Source organism: Ochotona princeps, chromosome 5, assembly GCF_030435755.1.
Source record: "Ochotona princeps isolate mOchPri1 chromosome 5, mOchPri1.hap1, whole genome shotgun sequence".
Taxonomy (NCBI): Eukaryota; Metazoa; Chordata; class Mammalia; order Lagomorpha; family Ochotonidae; genus Ochotona; species Ochotona princeps.
Window position 1 is genome coordinate 51002552 of NC_080836.1, and position 20054 is coordinate 51022605.

At 40.2% G+C, this 20054-nt stretch overlaps 1 protein-coding gene across 2 annotated transcripts in view; it reads right to left on the bottom strand.

Moving 5' to 3' along the window:
* TLK1 (tousled like kinase 1) overlaps positions 1-20054 on the bottom strand; it is a 150594-nt gene that overhangs the window by 41151 nt on the left and 89389 nt on the right. For both annotated transcript variants that reach the window (XM_058664620.1, XM_058664619.1), the window contains exons 4-7: positions 13983-14058; positions 5743-5789; positions 3355-3450; positions 149-235 (exon numbers count right to left, since the gene is read on the bottom strand). In XM_058664620.1, the coding sequence (XP_058520603.1) occupies positions 149-235; positions 3355-3450; positions 5743-5789; positions 13983-14058 (306 nt within the window). The remainder of the gene's footprint in view (positions 1-148; positions 236-3354; positions 3451-5742; positions 5790-13982; positions 14059-20054) is intronic.

Sequence of the window (20054 nt, forward strand, 5' to 3'; positions counted from 1 at the left end):
TTAAACTTTTATTTGGTTTAGCAACAAGCTTTCTTGATGCATAACTGTGGTGACAATGTCTAAAGCAAACAGTAGGTATTTCAGTTGTTAATGAAAAGTTGGTGGTTGGCTTATTGAGGTCACAGAAAAAAATTTAATCTTCGATTACCTGAGTAATTTTAAAGGATAACTGCTTTGGTTGTACAACAGGGTGGTCCCCAAAAACTAATGCTGTAGAAGGGCTATTCGGTCGAACCTAAAAAAAATAAAATAAAATGAATATATACACACACATAAGCTTTTCATATTTGCAAGAAAAAAAAAGTGGGTTTCTACTTCCCAGCAACTACTGAACATATCTGAAGCTGTTCTTATAAGAAAAATCCTGAAATATAATTTTCAATGCTTTTAATCTCCATCTATCCAACAAGCTTAGTAAGCACCTCCTACATAAGAACCGGTGAAGAGACAAGCATAAATCCCCTGCCCTCAAGGCGTTTACATTCTATTGCCATGAAGTAAAATCATTATGCTTTTATACTGTCAAATATTATAAGGCCAAATAAATTAGCTTGAAACAAAAATATTAAAAAGAGTAGAGCATTTCAAAAAGAAAAAAGTAAAACACATTCTTAATACAGAATCCATAGTACTTAAGTGTTGGGAACAATACAGTATCTTGAACATCTATTTCCTTAAAAGTTTCATGGTTTATCTGGTCACTAGGTTAAAAACACATTCTTTGAAAGCAACAGAACACAAAATGTTACCAATGTCATCACTATAACTCTTTGGTCAAAGCAAATGGTAAGTCCCATGCCTCACTTTCACACAGCAACACACCGTAGCTTATAGTACAAAAGGAGTAAGACAAAGGCAAGTACATCTATAGCAGGGACTAGGCAGAGACAGAGGAAATAAAATGGAAGCCTTAATAAGTAACAAATTCTGATTTTAATAACTGCAACCCAAATTTTTTGGTGAGATGTCACACTTTATACAATGAAAACAAGACTTTTCAAAAACAAAAATTAAAAATGTGCAAAATAGGGCCTGGCAGCGTGGCCTAGCGGCTAAAGGCCTCGCCTTGAATGCCCTGGGATCCCATATGGGCAACGGTTCTAATCCCAGCAGCTCCACTTCCCATCCAGCTCCCTGCTTGTGGCCTGGGAAGGCAGTAGAGGACAGCCCAATGCATTGGGACCCTGCACCCGCGTGGGAGACCCGGAAGAAGTTCCTGGCTCCCGGCTTTGAATCAGCGCAGCACCGGCCGTTGCAGCTCACTTGGGGAGTGAATCATCGGATGGAAGATCTTCCTCTCTGTCTCTCCTCCTCTCTGTACATCTGACTGTGTAATAAAATAAATAAATCTTTAAAAAAAAAAGAAAAAAAAACTCTTAAAAAAAACTTCTTTCAGATCTCCCATGTGGGTGCAGAGTCCCAAGGCTTTGTGCCGTCCTCGACTGCTTTCTCAGGCCACAAGCAGAGAGCTGGATGGGAAGCGGAGCCGGTGCCCATATGGGATCCCAGGGCGTGCAAGGTGAGGTCTTTAACTACTACACTATCGTGTCAGACCCCAGCATATTTATTTTAAAGGCAGAATGACAGATAAAGAGGGAGAGATCTTTCATCTAACTTGATCACTCTCTGAGTGCTCCCGAAAGCCACACCTGCAAGTAGGAATCAGGAACTCAAGCTGGATTTCCCATGCAGGTGGCAAGAATCAAAGTACTCGGGCCATCCTGCTACTTCCTAGGCATCACAGCAAGAAGCTGCATTGGAGTACAAGTCAGACTGAATCCTCAGCAGTAGCAAAACCCACTAGACTACAACGCCCAGCCCTACACCATGATAGCTGTTAAGAAATGATAACAACTAGTAAGGAATTAGTAACTAAATTGAGAGTATTCACCTTATTTCTACAGGATCAGTAGCAGTTTTTAAATGATTTATTTATTCAAAAGAGTTAGGTGGGAGTGGAGCATGGGTCGGGGGGAATGGATCTCTCATTGAGTGATTCACTCTACAGATGGCCCACAACGGCAGGGAGGACCAGATTGAAGCCAGGAACTTCATTCAGGTCTCCCACATGGGTGGCAGGGGCCCGTGCACTGGGGCCATCTTCTGCGGCCTTTCCCAGGCCATGAGCAGAGAGCTAGGACAGGTCTGCAGAGCTGAGCCACTACATCAGATGCAGCTCATCTTTGATACAGACAGGTGGCACAGAGGTTCTGGATCTAGAGGAACTGATTAGACTGGCCTCTTATGCCAACATATTCTGGTTTGATTTCATGTTGCACAGATGGCAGAAACAGTCTGTCCACAGGATGAGAGAAAGAGAGCACCCCTAATACTACCCGTAGATCCCTGGTGAGGGGAGGTGCATCCTGGGGAAGGGGGTCATTTAGTTAAGAGTTAGGCAGATAGGATTACACAGTGTGGGAGGAGGTGTGGCTTCCACTTACGACTCTAAGCTAGCTACCTCTCAGGGATTTTCTAATCTTAAAGGTTGCTGAAGGATACAAATATATCGCGTCTTCAGCAGCTACTTTCTGCTGACTGGGGACACAAGGCCTTTTCTATCCTGAGCTCAGAAATCTTTCCCTATCTCATCTAACAAATCCGTATCACAAGCTGGAGAAATTCCTGTCAGTGCCAAAGGCTGTGTCCCCTCCCCGCCCCAAATTGTCTTCATTACTCTTGAGAAGTTGCTGGATTCTTTCTACCGATTGAAGAGGTTTATGAGGTCTTCAACTAAAGTAGGCAGACTTCTCTTTTACATGTATTTAATAGGTTTCTTTCATTTGAATGAGAGTCTACCAAGGCAGTACCAATATGCAATGCCTGTGCTGAGGTCAGGGCACACAACTATGGATTCTGGTCCAGGAAATCAAAGATCCTGAGGGATCCAAAGCCAACCAAACATGAAACCTTGGGCTGCTTTCTGATGCTAAAGGCAATCAGCAGGAGCAAGAGCAACTGTAATAACACAGGGATTCCTGGAAAGTTCAGGTGACTACCTCGGGACATACAGGGGACACAGGCAGCAACACCCTTGGACAACTGTCAGGTCCAAGGATGCGTGGCTCATCCCAGTCCGGTCAGTCACAGCAGCAAATCAGGATGACCCCCACCTGCACAGGATGAGGGCGCAATAGCATTCTTTTACAAACAGTATTTCTTGGGTTAATTTGAAAAATCTCTGAGAAGCTCACTTTTGAAAATAAAGTTCTAATAAGATCAGTTCAGTAAAAATGATTCAGCTCACCTCACAGGAACTTTTTTTAAAGTTTTCAACTCAAATAATAAAAGATATTTAATGTACATAACCTATACAAAGACTGTGCACAGAAAACTTATAAAACATCAACTTACAGATGAGGAAGGAGTGGAATGTGAATGTGAATTTTGAGGAGAACGGATTGCAGGAGGTATGCCTCTTACTGGACTTGAGCCATTCCCACCTTGGTACTGAGAAAAAGGATAAAGAAACATTATTACAAAAAAGAATTACATGACTGTTGTTATTTGAGACACAGCAGTAAGAATCCACACATACATCTTTTAAACTAAGTCAAGTTATTTTAAATGGGCATATGAAAACTAATATTGAGGTCACTTACAGCCAAGTCCCATTTGGATATTAGACTCCTGATATTTAAACATGACAAGATTACAACTCAAAAGTTTATTTTGTGTGTGTCTGTGTAGGGTGGTGGGGAATCTGACTCATACAAGCATCTCCCATTTACTGGCACATTCTCCAAATGCCTGCAATAGTCAGTAGAACCTAGCAACCCACCAGGGTCTCCCACACAGCTGGCAGGAATCCATCTGCTGCCCCCCAGGGTGCACATGAGCAGGAAACTGGATGAGAAGCCAAGCAGCCAGGACTCAAAGCCTGACACCCTGACACGGGAAGCGGGTACTCCCAGAGGTTCTTCACTGTTAACGTCAAGTGCCTACTTGCCGCCCCAAGTCACACCTTATGAAGATTATCACTTTCCTTTCTGACCCTCTGACTGACTCAAACATAAACAAATTCTACCACAAAAAAACAGTGAACATGTTTTGCTTTTCCTCAAATCTTAAGGGCCATATTTAAAACATGGTCCTTAATCCCAAGAAAATTAAAAATGCTTGCATGCAGAGATGCCTTAAAAACAGAATCATCACTGTTAAAATGCTAAAATCCAAATGTTCACAATACTATAAGAACTGTGGGAGAAACTCATCTCCCTACATCACATACTGGTTAAGTGGTTCAGATGCCTACATCCCATTTTGGAGTGCCTGGATTGACTGTAGCTCCAGGTCCTGACTCCAGCTTCCTGCCATTGTAGATTCTGGGAAGCAATAATAATGACTCAAGTAGCTGGGTCCCCTTCACACATGTCAGAGACCGAGATTAAGTTCCGGTACCTAGCACTAGGTCCCAACACAGCCTTTGGCATTTGTGGACACTTAGGAGGCCGAACCAAGAGATGGGAAAGTCTGTCTGTCCCTCAAATAAATACAAAAAACAAAACAATTAAGCCAAGTCAGTCTCTTCCCTTTAACAGCACAAAACCTATGTTTTTTAAAAATTATTCTTTCCAACACAATTGCATATAAGGAGAAGCCAACTGATTTGCTTCATGGCTAGTTATTTTCCTGCCCAGTGCTTCTATACCAAGGATGCAAATTGCTGCTACTGACTGCTGCTAATGATCTGGGAAAGCAGAGGATGGCCCAAGTCATCAGCCTCCTGTATCCACATGGGAAACCTGGAAGATTCTGTTTCCCAGCTTCAAACTTGCCCAGTCAGCTCTGGCCATTGCAGCCATTTGGGGAGTGAACCAGCAGATGGAAGCTCTCTCTGTTTCTCCCTCTCTCTCTGTAACTCCGGCTTCCACGTAAAATGAACGTGTCCTTAAAAAATAAATAAGTAAAAATGAAAAAGTAGAGTTAACACAGAGAGGAGATGCAGACAGAAAGGGAGAGATCTTCCATCAAGTGGTTCATGTCCCAAATGGCTGCAAAGGTCAGGGCCTAAGCCAGGAGGCAGGAGCTTTACCTGGTCTCTTATCTGGGTACAGTGGCCCAAAATTTTGGGCTGTCTTTAACTGTTTTCCCAGGCACATCAACAGGCAGCTGGATGGAAGAGCAGCAGCCAGGGCTCAAACCAGTGCCCATATGGGATACTGGTATGGCAGGTAATGGCTTTACCCATTACACCACAACACCAGCCCACATGTTTGCTGTTTTAACAGTCACATCAATGTTTTCTAATTTAAAACTGGCAGCTGTGTTTCTATGTGGAAGCAGGGGAGCATTACAAAAAAGGCAAGAGTGCACATTTATTATTATTAATTGCTACACATTTCTGCCCATCATTGTACCTCCAGCCATAGAGCTCACATGCAGCTATGGTGTGATAAAGCCTGTATTCTTACAAGAGACCAGCGACTTCAAGGTCTACTCTTTGTTCTTCCATTTAAAGTCTGCCTTTAGCAGGTTACTTTAGATATAATTGATTCTAAGATTCAAGGTCTTTAAAACAAAAACACTACTACCAAAGATATACCTACAAGATACAGGACAAAAAACTTTCACAATTATGACACAATATCAACATAAAAACCAACTGTAATGTTCCCAGGAAGAAAGGCTATCATTCAAAGCCCTCATCAGAACCTGAGCTTGTACTTCAAAGGAAGCATTCTCAGGTCACAGCAGAATTCTATTCAATTGGGAATTGGAGATAAACCTCAAGGAACTTACTTCAAAATAGTCGCTAATTTTGTGGCCACGTCCCCCAATAATTTTTCCTAAAATGTCAAAATAAATAAATAAAACAAGTTAATCACAAGGACAAACTATATACTTTAACAGATAAAGAGGGAAGATACAAAATATAATTTCCATAATATACAAGAAAACTATATTTCAATAGGGCAGCAATTAATGGGTATCAGGTTTTAAAATTCCAAAAAACTAAAATTTAAATGACATTTCAAACATACCAAATTTAACAAGTCCCAATTATTAGAGCATAAGAAAAGTAAATAATGGTAAGACATTTCTTATTTAAAAAAATACATCATTAATATTTTAGTAGCTAATTAAAGAAAAACAACTCAATAAACAAAAGAAATGTGGGCATTAGATAACTACAATGTTAATACTTGCAAATAATTAAAATGCTGTGATTAATACAAAACGTAACAAAATATTTAACAAAAAGGTAACAACATGCTTAACTGAATTTTATCAAATGTTTTATTTTCGAAAAAAGCATTTATGAATCTAAAAACATTTAGAAAATGTTTTACTTTCTAAAAAACAATTTAAGAGTATTTTAAATACTGCTGTTCTTACATAATGAACCAAGTCATTACAGATCTTACTGTTCTTTGAGCATCTTCCTCAATAATGGACTCCTCAGTTTTATAAATATTGAATTAAGGACTTGCTGACACAGAGTATTTAGAGACTGTTTTGGGGAGGGTAGGAATCCATCCTTGGCTGAAATTATATAGAACACATGCCTTTCTCATGTTACAGTAAAAAAAAAAAAAAAAAAAACTAATAATACCATGGAGTCAGAAGCTTTGTATAATAAGCATATAAAAGGGACTTTAAGAGGCATGAGAAAACAGAATTAAAAGATAAAAATACAAGTTTTTTTTCTACAGAAGCTCCAGCAAATAAAAAATATTTTTGCAAACAAAGATACCAGTTATTTAATCCATCCACAAAGAAATAATGGTCCTGGAATCTAACTACACCAATGAAACCTTTTTACCTTACAAGATGAAGAAAAATGAATATATTAAGATTAGAAGACAAAAAGAATTCAGCAGAACCAGTTGTGGGGCCAGAAAACTATAACTTCCACTGTGCTGCTGAGGGGGTGCTGAACTACCAGAAGCTGTAGCCATGGTCTGCAGGTCCCAACTCAGAAGATCTGGGTGTAAAAGCTGGGCTGAGGGGCCCAGAACGGTAGCCTAGTGGTTAAAGTCCTTGCATTGCATCCCCCAAGATCCTGTATGGGCAACAGTTCTAGTCCCGACTGTTCCACTTCCCATCCAGCTCCCTGCTTGTGGCCTGGGAAAGCAGTCAAGGACAGCCCAAAGCCTTGGGACCCTGCACCTGCGTGGGAGACCTGGAAGAAGCTCCTGACTCCTGGACCAGCTCAGCTCTGGCTGTTGCAGCCACTTGGGGAGTAAAAAAGCAGATGGAAGATCTTTCTCCCTGTCTCTCCTTCTCTATGTATATCTGCCTTTCCAATAAAAATAAATAATCTTAAAAAAGTCAGGGTGAGGAGCCAGGGGAATGCTTTGTTCCAAGGCTTTGAGCCCAGATGTTAAGCCAAGTCAACACTGCAGGTATCCAGGGCACCGTTACTGACAGGGATCAAGGGATCACTGCATTCCGAACAGGAACCAAGCATATGTAACCATCATCCACATGGCCAACCTCCTGCTGTGTATGTGTGTATGTATGCCAAAGAGATCGTGACTTTGGAATGCTCAGATCAAGGCCTTGGTGTATGGCCCGAAGGAGGCCCTTACCCAAGCAGCTGCAACATAATGGACATTGGTGGAAGTTGGGGAAATCACAAGAGATGAATTTTATGGAAGACTATGGAAAGAAGACAGGACTTTTTTTATTATTATTTTTTAGTAACAAACTCCTGGTTTGAGGAGTTCAGCAGTAGTAGCAGCAGCAGGAGTCAGTGCAGCTAAACAGGTCTGTAAGTTGGGTGAGTGGATGCCTAATGATTTCCCATCAAACTCTTCATTCAACTGCCCTTGTTTGCTGACAGGTATAAACAGAAGCACTTTCATTTTGGAAAAGGACTCTGATGAAGCTTTCCAGGGATTTTTTTCTCTTTTCTTTGAAGAGTTAGAGACAGAGAAAGAAAATCTTCCATCCACCGATTCTCTCCAGATGGCTGCAAAGGGCTGGGTTAGGTGGAAGCTGGAAGCCAGAAGCCATGAGTTTATCTGCCTCATGGATGCTAGGGACCCAAACACTTGGGTCTTCTCCTACTGCTCTTCCTAGGTCATTTGCAGGGAGCCTGACAGAAGTAGAATAGCTGGGAAACAAACCAGCACCCACATGGGACGCCAGCACTGCAGGCAATGGCTTTACCTATCACATCACAGGGCTGGCCCCTCTGGGGCATTCACCTGCTGCAGCCAGGGCTGGCTTTCTCACTCTCCTAACAGCCTTGTTTTTGTGGGCCAAAAGAAAGTCAACAATCAAACTACTAAAAGCATCCCCAAAACCTGTTGTCTTGACCTTTGTGCTTGACTGACAGGCACTTGCTTTGATCACCTGACCACTGAGTAGCCACTGTTTTGACTGAGCTTGGTCTTCAGGATTGTACTGGTAACACCATCTTTCACCTCCTACTGCACTTCTTTGAAGAGATGCTTCAGGATCTTGATCTCCCTTGTTGCAAATTTCCACTGAGAATGCTCTTCTCTGGTAGCTGATCTCTGTGGAACAGTTTAGGCAACTACTATCGAGCAGGAATTCTGCTCCTCCTCATTTTCCATTCTGAATGGAATAAGCTAAACCAACAGACATGTCTATGCTGTTGATTACTGCTTTTGCTGTCAATCATCAATACTCTTCCTTTAGCATACAAATAAGAATAATTTTCTCCTTGCAAATGGATGTGGACAGTCCTATGCTCTGAGCGTCTTAAAATCCATTGTAAACTGCTGATTTCTTTGGCATGTTGACCCCATAAATTTTTTTTTGTAAAGCTGCAATGATTTCACCACTTCTCTACACAAGATTCATACAAAATTTGATGTTTATGCTTACTTTAGCAGAATTCATGCTGCTCTGATATATCTTCCATTCAAACTGATACTTTAGACTCTTAGCACCTCATACTAGGTCCTGGTCAAACATGCTGTAACAAGTTAGTTTACCTCACTGCAAAACATGTTCTGAAATCTCTGAATAATTTATTTAACATGAATTTTCCATGAAAGTTCTCTAAATGGCTTAAGACTCATACACATCTACCGACTCAGTACAGATTTATATTTGTGCATTCATTGTTTTGTGCAACAAATATTTCTTAAGTTGTTACACTAGGTGTCAGGTATGACTGAAAGGAATAAACAATATACTCGAAAGTTCAATGAATACAAATTCCTTCTTGGAATAGGTAAGGGAATATTTACAGATCCAAATGAGTACTAAAGACTATATATTTTATATCATATATAAATGTATAATATGAATATATTATATATCTTTATCTTATATTAATATTGCATATAAATATATATAAATATAAATATATATATATATATATATACATACATACACACACATATATATATCCCAGAAATTTTGAAATAAAGTTTTATAGAGATTTATTTGAGGTCATATAGGATTTTAAGTTTGTTAAATTCCCAGGGCTGGCATCAGGTGAAGCCGCCTGGAATGACAGCATTCCATGAAGGTGCTGGTTTGTATCCTGGCTGTTGCACTTTTGATTTAGATCCATGCTAAATGCCTGGGAAAAGCAGCAGGAAGACAGCTCAAGGACCTGTGGAGATGCACCTCCTGGCTCCGGCCTGGCCCGGCCTTAGCTGTGCTCATCTGGGAAGTCAAGCAACAGATGGAAGATCCTCTCATTCTTTCTCTCTCTCTTTCTAAATATGACTTTCAAATCAAACAAATACTTTTTTTTTTAAGCACTATCCTTTTCTCTATAACTTTCCACCATATTCTAAAGAGATACTATTTGTTAGTGAAGAAAGAACTGGTTTTGCTTGCCATTTCCCCACTTTTTTCCTTGAGTGAACTCGGATTATGTTAATATTATTCTCTGCATTAATTGTAGGGGAAGCTGACATCTATAAGGCTCCCATTTTGAATTCCCCTTCTCTCCTCACAAACACAGTTGTTTTCTGATATCATCCCTTCTTCACACAGTCCCTCTTTACAAGGAGAATTTTAACCCATTTTTAACTTTAGAGATGGACTTGATTTTTTAGTTCCTCTGCTGATATCACTCATTTTGGCATGGAAACGTTAATACGATGACATGAAGAACATCATTCTAAAACAAAGTGCGACGGAGAGGGAAGACACAGAAAACTAACTTTTATCTGAAGCAAGTGAGAGTGAAGATTATAGTATAAGTAAATCTAATTTAGGCAACAACCTCAAAACCAAAAATAAAGAAAAAAAATCAAGAAAGTCTGTAAACAACAGAACACAAAGAAAAAAAGATTCTTTTTTTTTATTAATTATTTTGCATTATGTGACAGTTTCATAGGCTCTGGGAATCCCCCAGCCCCTCCCCCCTGGTGGATTCCTCCACCTTGATGTAGTATTACAGTTCAAATTCAATCAAGATTCTTTCCTTGCAAACGTATACCAAGCATGGAGTCCAGCTACTTATTGTCCAGATGGGTTGAACAGTTTCTTGGGGAGACCATCTCTGGTCCGAAGTTAGAGCTGGTAGAATATCATCCCAGTCAATTAAGAGTCCCAATATAACATCAACAGCAATTTGCAACATTATGGAATCGACATGGTTTTGACTAACCAGTATGTTAAAAAAAAAAAAAAAAAAAAGCAAGTTCTTAACCACAACCTATGATTAGCTCATTGACATTTCAATTTTAGTTTATATACAGGATCGACTGCTATATACCTTAAAACGGCTATAAGGTACCATTCAGCTGTCTCGTGTCTATTTCATTTTCGTATTTAGCCATTTGTTGTGTTGAAGTATAATTCTGCTGATCTTGGCAGATTTTAGGATAATCTAGACTGGCTTGTAACTCTAACAAGACATTTGTCGACAATTAAGGTGCAGAACATTTTTTTTTGGGGGGGGGGTGTGCAGGAAAATCCTCAACACCATGGTGAGGAGTGACTAATATTTGTGTCCCACCCAGCAAGGCATGAGCCAATCCACGCCAGCTCTTTCCTGTCAGATTCCAAGCTCTACTTTTTGTTGTTTGTCTATTTATTTTAGGTTTTTTTAGTTTGTATGATTGTTTGTTTGCTATGAGGGGTTTTCGGAGCGATCCTGATGGTCATTGCGAGGGAGGGTGAGGGTCCAGAGGTGGAGCCAGGCTCAGACCAGAGAAAGCTCTCCTCCCTGGTTCCGAAGGACGTTTATTGTTCTTGTGTTTCTGCGGACCGCTCAGGGCTTCTGGTTGTCTTTCTGATGACGTTGGTTTCTGCACGGTAGTGTTTGGACTTCTTCCATCCCCTGCGGAAGCTCCAGTTGGGGGTGGGTGACCTCAGAGTACTCGGCCTCCGAGGGCATCCAATTCCCCATGGCCTCCTTGGCAGCTGGAATATAGTCCTTGTTGCTCGTATTAATAGTTTGTGGTGAAGGTCTGGGAGTCTTCATGGTTGGGATCCAAGCTTCCTCCTTACCACCTGCTCCACTCTGGAGTGCCCCCCTGCTCCACGCACATGACCTCCTGTTAAGAGGTTGTCAGGATCGCACCCGATTCCCCCCTCATGCATTGGTATAGTAGTTTCACTATTTTTTAGTGCCGCTTTGAGTCTGTTGTCTATGAATTACCAGATTTGATCTTGATAGGCTATATTGAACTTTTTCCTCACTCTTTTTATGGTCCTGAAAGACTTCCCTGCACTCCCTCCCCATTACGGATTAACATAGCGTATGAGGGTATAGTAGGTTTTACAGTTTTTCGATGTAGATCTTAAGTATTCTGACATTAATTGTTGGTTTATAGATTATATCGCATTATCTTATTGCATTGGATACAGGTTGTTAGAGATTGCACTAACATTACAATATACAGGTACTATCTTCCAGGTTGTCATCTTTTCATCTCAGATTAAGGCAAACATGTGGTATTTAACCTTTTGGGATTGGTTCATTTCTCTTAGCATGATGGATTCCAGTCGGGTCCATTTGACCACAAAGAACTGCATTTCGTTTTTTTAACAGCTGAGTAGTATTCCATAGAGTAGATGAACCATAGCTTTCTTATCCAGTCTTCTATTGATGGGCATTTTGGTTGCTTCCAGGTTTTTGCGATTGTAGATTGTGCTGCTATGAACATAGGTGTGCATGTTGGTTTCTTGTGTAGGAGATGTTTTGGATATATCCCTAGGAGTGCTATTGCTGGATCATATGGTATGTTGATTTTCAGTTGTTTGAGTATTCGCCAAACTGATTCCCATGGAGGCTGTACAAGTCTGCAGTCCCACCAGCAGTGGAGAAGGGTTCCCTTTTCCCCACATCCTCGCAAGGAAGTGTTGGTGGTATTATGTATGTGTGCCATCCTTACTGGAGTTAGGTGGTACCTCATTGTTGTCTTCATTTGGATTTCCCTTATTGCCAGGGAACTTGAGCATTTTTTCATATGCTTGTTAGCCATTTGGGTTTGTTCTTTTGTGAAATGACTGCCCATTTTCCCGTGCCCATTTCTTGAGCAGTTTGTTTGTTCTGGTGTTTTGGTTTCTCTGGAGATCTTTGTATATTCTGGAGATCAGCCCTCTATCTCCTATGTAGTGTGCAAAGATCTTCTCCCATTCTGTAGGTTGCCTTTTTACTTTGTTGATTGTTTCTCTAGCTGTACAGAAGCTTCTTAGTTTGATGAGGTCCCAATTGTTTATTTTGGTCTCGATTTCTACTGCTTTTGGAGTCCTTTTTAGGAAGTCAGGGCCTACTCCTAAGTGTTGCAGTGTGTTTCCAACATTTTCTTCCAAAAGTTTGAAGGTTTCTGGATGTAGGTTTAGGTCTTTTATCCATTTAGATTTGAACTTAGTGTATGGTGAGATATGTGGGTCTATCTTTTTGTTTCTGCAGGCTATCAACCAGTTGTCCCAACAGCATTTATTGAACAGACCTTCCCATTTGCTTGGATTGTTGTCTGTCTTTTTGTCAAAAATTAACTGACTGTATCTGTGTGGGTTTCCATCTGTTGTTTCTATTCTGTTCCACTGATCTTCCTCTCTAAAAAAGATAGATTCTTATAGACAAGTTGGGTCAACCAATCTAGAAAAGCCTCAACTTGTTTGGGCGCTTGATTTTTGAATGTTTAATCTGAAGCAGAAATGCCTGTAATCAATGTATCTTTACAATACACAGAGATCCAAATCCACTGACTACACTAAGAGAAACTGCAGTAAGACAAAAAATGAACTCAAAGTGAGACATAATGCACTGTGAACCTAGAGAAATTTTTATAAACTACCTTTCTCACAAAGATATTTCTTGCACATATATTCCTTGAACTCAGAGCCATATATAAACTCAGGAGCCATGGGCTCATAGTCATAAGGCCAAAGATAGGCTCCATATTATGCATATGAAATCATCACGATTTAAAAGCTTTATATTTGATTTTTTTAAAGATTTTGATATTCAAATTAATTATTACTATGTTGCTCCCCAATACAAGAGATTTTACAGTGCAAGGAGAATAATTTCTGTTACTTATATATCACAAAAGGTTGGTGTAAAAGTATGAAAAACACGTAGGGAGAGGGAAAAGACGCCATTTCCAGGACAGATTCTCAATTACGTTTATACAGCCCTTAAAAGAAATGAAGAGTAAGCTTGGGTATTTGTTCTAATGTGAGATTTATACCTTTTTATTACCAGAATTTAAATAAAAAGGAGTGAAACATAGTAAGATAATGTTTGCAAGATCTGGACATCATACTTGTATTTCTTGGACCCACATTAAAAAAAAAAGTCCAAACACCTCAATATAATGACCATTAGATGACTCCCTGTGGCACAAAAGGACTAATTTCACATCACTACTTGTCAGGCCTAAACTATTATCAATGCAGAATCTGCATAATAGCTATACATTCATAAAGACATTAAATCACTTACTTTACAATTAGAATATTAATTGGCAGGCAGGAAGGAAAGAAGGAAAGAAGGTAGGGAGGAGGGAGAGAGGAAGGGAAAGAAAGAGAAAAGAAAGAATTTGTAAATGCCTACCAACTCCAAAGGAAGATACGGCTTCACTTACCCTGGCTACTTTCATTCTGGTTTTCTGCTTTCCTCTTTCTTCCCCTAGATGATTCTGATTGTTTCTTCTCTGGTGTCTACGGAAAATTAACATAATTTAAATTACACTTTTGTAATGCAAAATTAATGTAACCAGCATAAAAATGACTTTACTTCTCAGAAACAAAGAGTGTTCAACAGTACAGGATATAAATATTTGTTTATTTATATAACATTTAAAACTTCTTACTGTGTACATTAAAAAAAATTCCGGGCCCAGCGGCGTGGCCCAGCAGCTAATGTCCTCACCTTGAACGCCCCCGGATCCCATATGGGCGCTGGTTCTAATCCTGGCAGCTCCACTTCCCATCCAGCTCCCTGCTTGTGGCTTGGGAAAGCAGTCGAGGACGGCCCAAAGCTTTGGGACGCTGCACCCACGTGGGAGACCCGGAAAAGGTTCCTGGTTCCTGGCATCGGATCGGTGCAGCACCGGCCTTTGCGGCTCACTTGGGGAGTGAATCATCGGACGGAAGATCTTCCTCTCTGTCTCTCCTCCTCTCTGTATATCCGGCTTCCCAATAATAAATAAATAAAAAAAAATTCCAAGTACAGAAGATCTTGAACCTATTTTTTTTTTTGAAATTTACATTTATATAATTTTACTTAAATTAGATGATAAATCTGAGAGCAATCAGCCTTTTCCAAGATGCCTTCAAATTCTTAACTGGGCAGTGGTGAGAAGTTTACCTTTTGTTTTTCTTACTATGTCCTAATACTCAACCATATTTAGTTTAAAATGGTAAACCCAAATGAGAAAAAACAGGTAGGATATGATCTCTGATAAATACAATCTCTGCTAAGAGGCCCATTTACCTAAGTGTCCTACAATTATTATGCAATATCAATTATAGCAAATTAATGCATTATGTCCTAGATCAGAGAGGTCAGAAACTAAGGTGCTTGGGTCCATTTCTTTCTGCCCACTTGTATTCATAAAATATATGATCTGCAGCATAACTTTAACACATTTTTAAATGATTAAAATTCTAAAAATTCACAACAGAACAATATTTTGTGATGTAAGAATTAAAAGGAATGCAGATCTCATGGTCTACAGAATTAAAGCTCTGTTGGAACAGACACACTCATTTACGTACTCTCCAGAGCTGCTTTTCTACAAGGGCACAGTCACACAATACAAGACACATGGCAGCTCATGTGTACCCTGATGGGAAGTCTAGAGATCCTTGCCCTAAACTCAGGGGTTTGTTCCTTAAATAGGCAGCAAGTATTTCCACATGGGATTTTTGTGAAGTCTGAAAAAATAGGTTGCTTAGTCAAACCTGCAAAAGCTCAAGGCATTGGTACTGAGCTTAGTGCTACAGGAAGAACGATTTCTGAACTTTGTAGGTGTCCTGGTGAGAATCTGAATGAATTACTTTAGGCAATTTTAATCTTTTTTGAAAAACATCTCTTTGTCCATAAGGAATAAATAAGTATTCTGATTCACTCCCGGTCAGCTGCAAAGGCCAGACCTGGGCCAGTCCGAAGCCAGGAGCCAGGAGCTTCTTGTGGGTCTCCCATGTGGGTGATGGGTTTCAAGTGCTTGAATCATCCTTAGCAGGGAGCTGGTTTGGAAGTGGAGCAGCTGGGACTCAAACCAGTGCCCATAAGGTATGCCCACATGGCAAGCAGCAGCTTTATCCGCTATGCCACAGTGCCAGCCACTCATGTTTTAAGTCTTTTACCTCTATCTGTCAACAAGTTAACCAATTCAGAAATGTACCGAATGTTGCTAGTCTGAATTCTTTGAATTAAGTGCTTTATCTTTTCCCCAAATCATTCTTCACTTCCATGTCGATTCTATAGTTATTTATTGACAAACACACGAATGAATAAAAGTTCATTAAAGGTTAACACCAGTGTGGTAGAACCAGAATTTATATCAAAACCATTCAAAATGTTCCTTTTTCCCCCTCCTGTGCAACATTCTATCACACTATTAAGTGAATCAACTTAATTAAAGAAAAAAATTGTTTACCAATCTCATCATGTCCAACAAACTGTCTATACACTTTGACTTCACAAATCAGGGACCTTAAAGAAAATCTACCTACCAATCTACCTAGGAAGCTGGCTAATAACCAGGGTGGCCAGTTCACTAGTTTAGTTTCTACGGCAAAATTACCAAATTCAAGTTAAATAACCAACCTATTTTCCCAGGAAAAAACAACACTGGGGTAGGGGTGGGTCCTGAGTTCAGCGTTAGCATGTTCAGGTCAGGGGTCAGGGAACATGGGTGGATACTAACCCAGCAGCTTCTGTTCCTGACTAGCCTGCTGGCAATGCAGATCTAGGAGGCAGAGGTAAAGGGGCTACTGCTACTTGCATGGAGCCCCAGATTAAGTTCCTGGCTCTAAATCCAACCAAATAACAAAACCACAAAACATTAACATCCTAAAAGTGACAGTGAAAACACAGTATTTTTAAAAGCCGGAAAAAATGAAAGGAAATGAAATACTCTAAATGGACACCATGGGTTAGTTCAACTGGTACAAAGATTTAAGTTTCTCAGAAGTGATGAAATGCTATATCCAAGGGAAGGCTGGGAAGGCATAACACATGTATACATCTCAGACGTGCTGGGGTAACTCATTCAATACTTCTCTTGATACACGCTTCAGGATATTTAAGGCTTATTTTGTTGTTCACCAAGACCACATTCCTCAGCCTGAGGAAGTAGGATAGCCCTACAGGTAAGAGTTTGTTTTGACAAATAAACAAAAAATCAAACTGCATTCTGATTACAGAAAACAAGTTTATCTCCTTCAAATAATCTGAGGAAGGAATAGGAAAAGAATGCTAGAATTAATACTAATTTTTTGACTGTTAGCGCATAGATAAAAAAGTGGAAAAAATTGGTAATAAAATACTGAAAACTGAATAAAGTAAAATATGTGAACATTCTTACACATATCAGAATGATTTTTTCTGAAAGATCCATGTACTCTTCCTCTCTCTCTCCTCCTCACTGTGTATCTGACTTTCCAATAAAAATAAAATAAACCTTTAACCCGCCCCCCCCAAAAAAATCCATGTAGCTAAAGATTGATTTTCAAATACACAATTCACTGGCTAGTCCCACAACTCACACTTTGGCATCAAAATCAAGGTTATTAAAATTTGGACAAATGGCCTGAGAAATCTTGCTTGCAGCTGATAAAAAAAAACTTCAATTTTAGTCCATATTTCTAGGCAAATTTTATTGAAGCAGATGTGAAACGGGGAAATGCCAGAGAAGTATCTTTGTTATTTTAATGAAACATATCAAAACAGCACCAGGCGAGAAAGGAAAATCTGGATCCCTAGGAAAGCAGTTAATGTAAACATAGGCATCTTCTCCAAAACATCAAATGTACAAGGGTTTTTTTTTTTTTTTTTAATCAACTTTTGGGCCCAGTGGCGTGGCCTAGCAGCTAAAGTCCTCGCCTTGAACGCCCCAGGATCCCACATGGGCACCGGTTCTAATCCCGGCAGTTCCACTTCCCATCCAGCTCCCTGTTTGTGGCCTGGGAAAGCAGTCGAGGATGGCCCAAAGCTTTGGGACCCTGCACCCGTGTGGGAGACCTGGAAGAGGTTCCAGGTTCCCGGCATCGGATGGGTGCAGCACCGGCCATTGCGCTCACTTGGGGAGTCAATCAGCAGGACAGAAGATCTTCCTCTCTGTCTCTCCTCCTCTCTGTATATCTGACTTTGCAATAATAATAATAATAATAATAAACTTAAAAAAAATTTAATCAAGTTTTCACTATAAATTCAGTTTAGTTCTATTCAGGAACCAAAACCATTAACACTGAGAACTATTATCGGGAAATGTCTACTTGAACCTTAACTCCTAGAAGATGACTTCCATTATATTACTTCAATTTCTACTATAAAAATGTGTCATATTTTAGAATCCCCTTTTTTTAGAAACATTTTTTAAAATTTTTATTGGAAAGTCAGAAATACACAGAGGAGAAACAGAGAGGAAGATCATCTGTCCACTGATTCACTCCCCAACTGGCCACAACAGCAGGAGCTGCACCGATCCAAAGCCAGGAGCCAGGAGCCAGGAGCTTCTTCCAGGTCTCCCACATGGGTGCAAGATCCCAAGGCCTTGGACCATCCTCTACTGCCCCCAAGCCACAAGCAGGGAGCTGATGGGAAGTGGGGCAGCTGGGACACAAACCTGCACCCGTGTGGGATCTGAACAAGTACAAGATGAGGACTTTAGCCGCTAGGCTATGGCACTGGGCCCAGAATGCCCCCCAACTTTTTTTAAAGAATCTTTTTTTATTATTATCAATTGTTTTTTATGATACAGTTCCATAGATTCTAAGAGTTAGGGATGAAGTTACAGCCTGGTTGTGGAGTAGCCAGGGCTCAGCCCAATGCTCAGGTAAGATCGTCACAACGCCAGCTCTGTCTTTATCATTAGCATGCGATATTAACAACAACAGAGCCCTCTGAAGAAGAAATCAAATAACCGTCCAACTACAATATGTGCACACAGGCAAACTTAAAAGGTCAGCTTACAACAAGCCCTACAGAGTTAATTTCCTTTACACACACACACACACACACTACACATTCACATACAGATACAATATCTGTATCCTAAAGAAATACTATTGTTAAAACAATAACTCTTACTTTCCATTCTTGTTGGTAGCTTTCAAATCATACGACCAGACTCAAATAGTTGGGTGAAGGAAGGACTGAGAGTCAATATTTCAAAATAATTTATTACGGAAATGTTGACCTTTCTTTCCTCCTCAAAGCTATAGATTTGAAAGACAAGTTAAGGAGTAAAGGAAATGCCAACATTTTTTAAGAGGCCTTGTAAAAGCACAATTGAGAACAAAGCACTATGAGGGAGTAAGACACCACTATATATGATGTTCCTAACGGTCCCTTTAACATGAAGCTGTAAATTATTTCTCTGTGATAAAGTATAAATGTTCTGTCACAGAATATGCACACCTAAACCTTTTAACATATGACAAAGTGTATTTCGGAAAGTTGTATCAAACTTACACTACCACTGTACAGTTCTTACACCTTGAGTTTCCAGTGGCAATTCCTAGTATTCCTGTATTCCTGTATGATGACACAATCACTGTAAGCGAGTTCTAGGTCATATACGTATGTATCCCAGTGTTACATTTTATTGTAAGTCCTAAAATGATGGATTATCAGGTTACAATTCACACAAAGATTTGTGGGGATGGCTCAACAGAAAGAGAAGTATAGGGGGTGGGTGGGAGGTCCTGAACCCAGAAGTTTGAGAACTGTTTGTTGATGAGGTCAACCACAATAGGTTGTGTCACAGCAGAACAGATGAGATGGGTGTACTCGACAACATGGCAGCTCGCTGAGGAGGTGGGTAGACAGCGGTGCTAAATTTACTCATTAGAGGCTGGCATTTGTGGCGCAGTGAGTTAAGCTGCCACTTATGACAGTAACATCTCACATTGCCATGCCCACACCAAGTCCCAGATGCTCTGCTTCTAATCCAGCTGCCTGCTGAAGCACCTGGGAAGGCAGCAGATGGCAGACCAAGCGTCTAGGCCTCTGCCATCTACATGGGAGACCTGGGTGGAGCTTCAGGCCCCTTGTTTCAGCTTGGCTCAGTCCTGGACTTTGTAGCTACCTGGGGAGCAAACCAGTGGATAGAACACCTATTTCAAATCAATATTAAAAAAAACCCACAACTCTCATTTTGTTTTCATCAGTCAACTTAGGACATTCTTGCTCTAAAATCAACCAACAAACTATCCAATGCAATTAAAATGTTATATTTAATTCTTTTATGTATTACGGGGTGGGGTGAGGTGGGAAAACCTTCCACATATCCTGGTTCAGCTCTCAAATACTTGCAACAATTAGAACTGTGATACGCTAAACTCAGGAGCCAGGATCTCAACCATGCCTCCCACGAGTGGCAGGAATCCAATTACTTGAAGCCATTACCTGCTGCCTGCCAAGATGCACTTTATCAAGAAGCTGTAATGAAGAGTAGAAGCAGGGCTCAAACTTAAGACATTTCAAT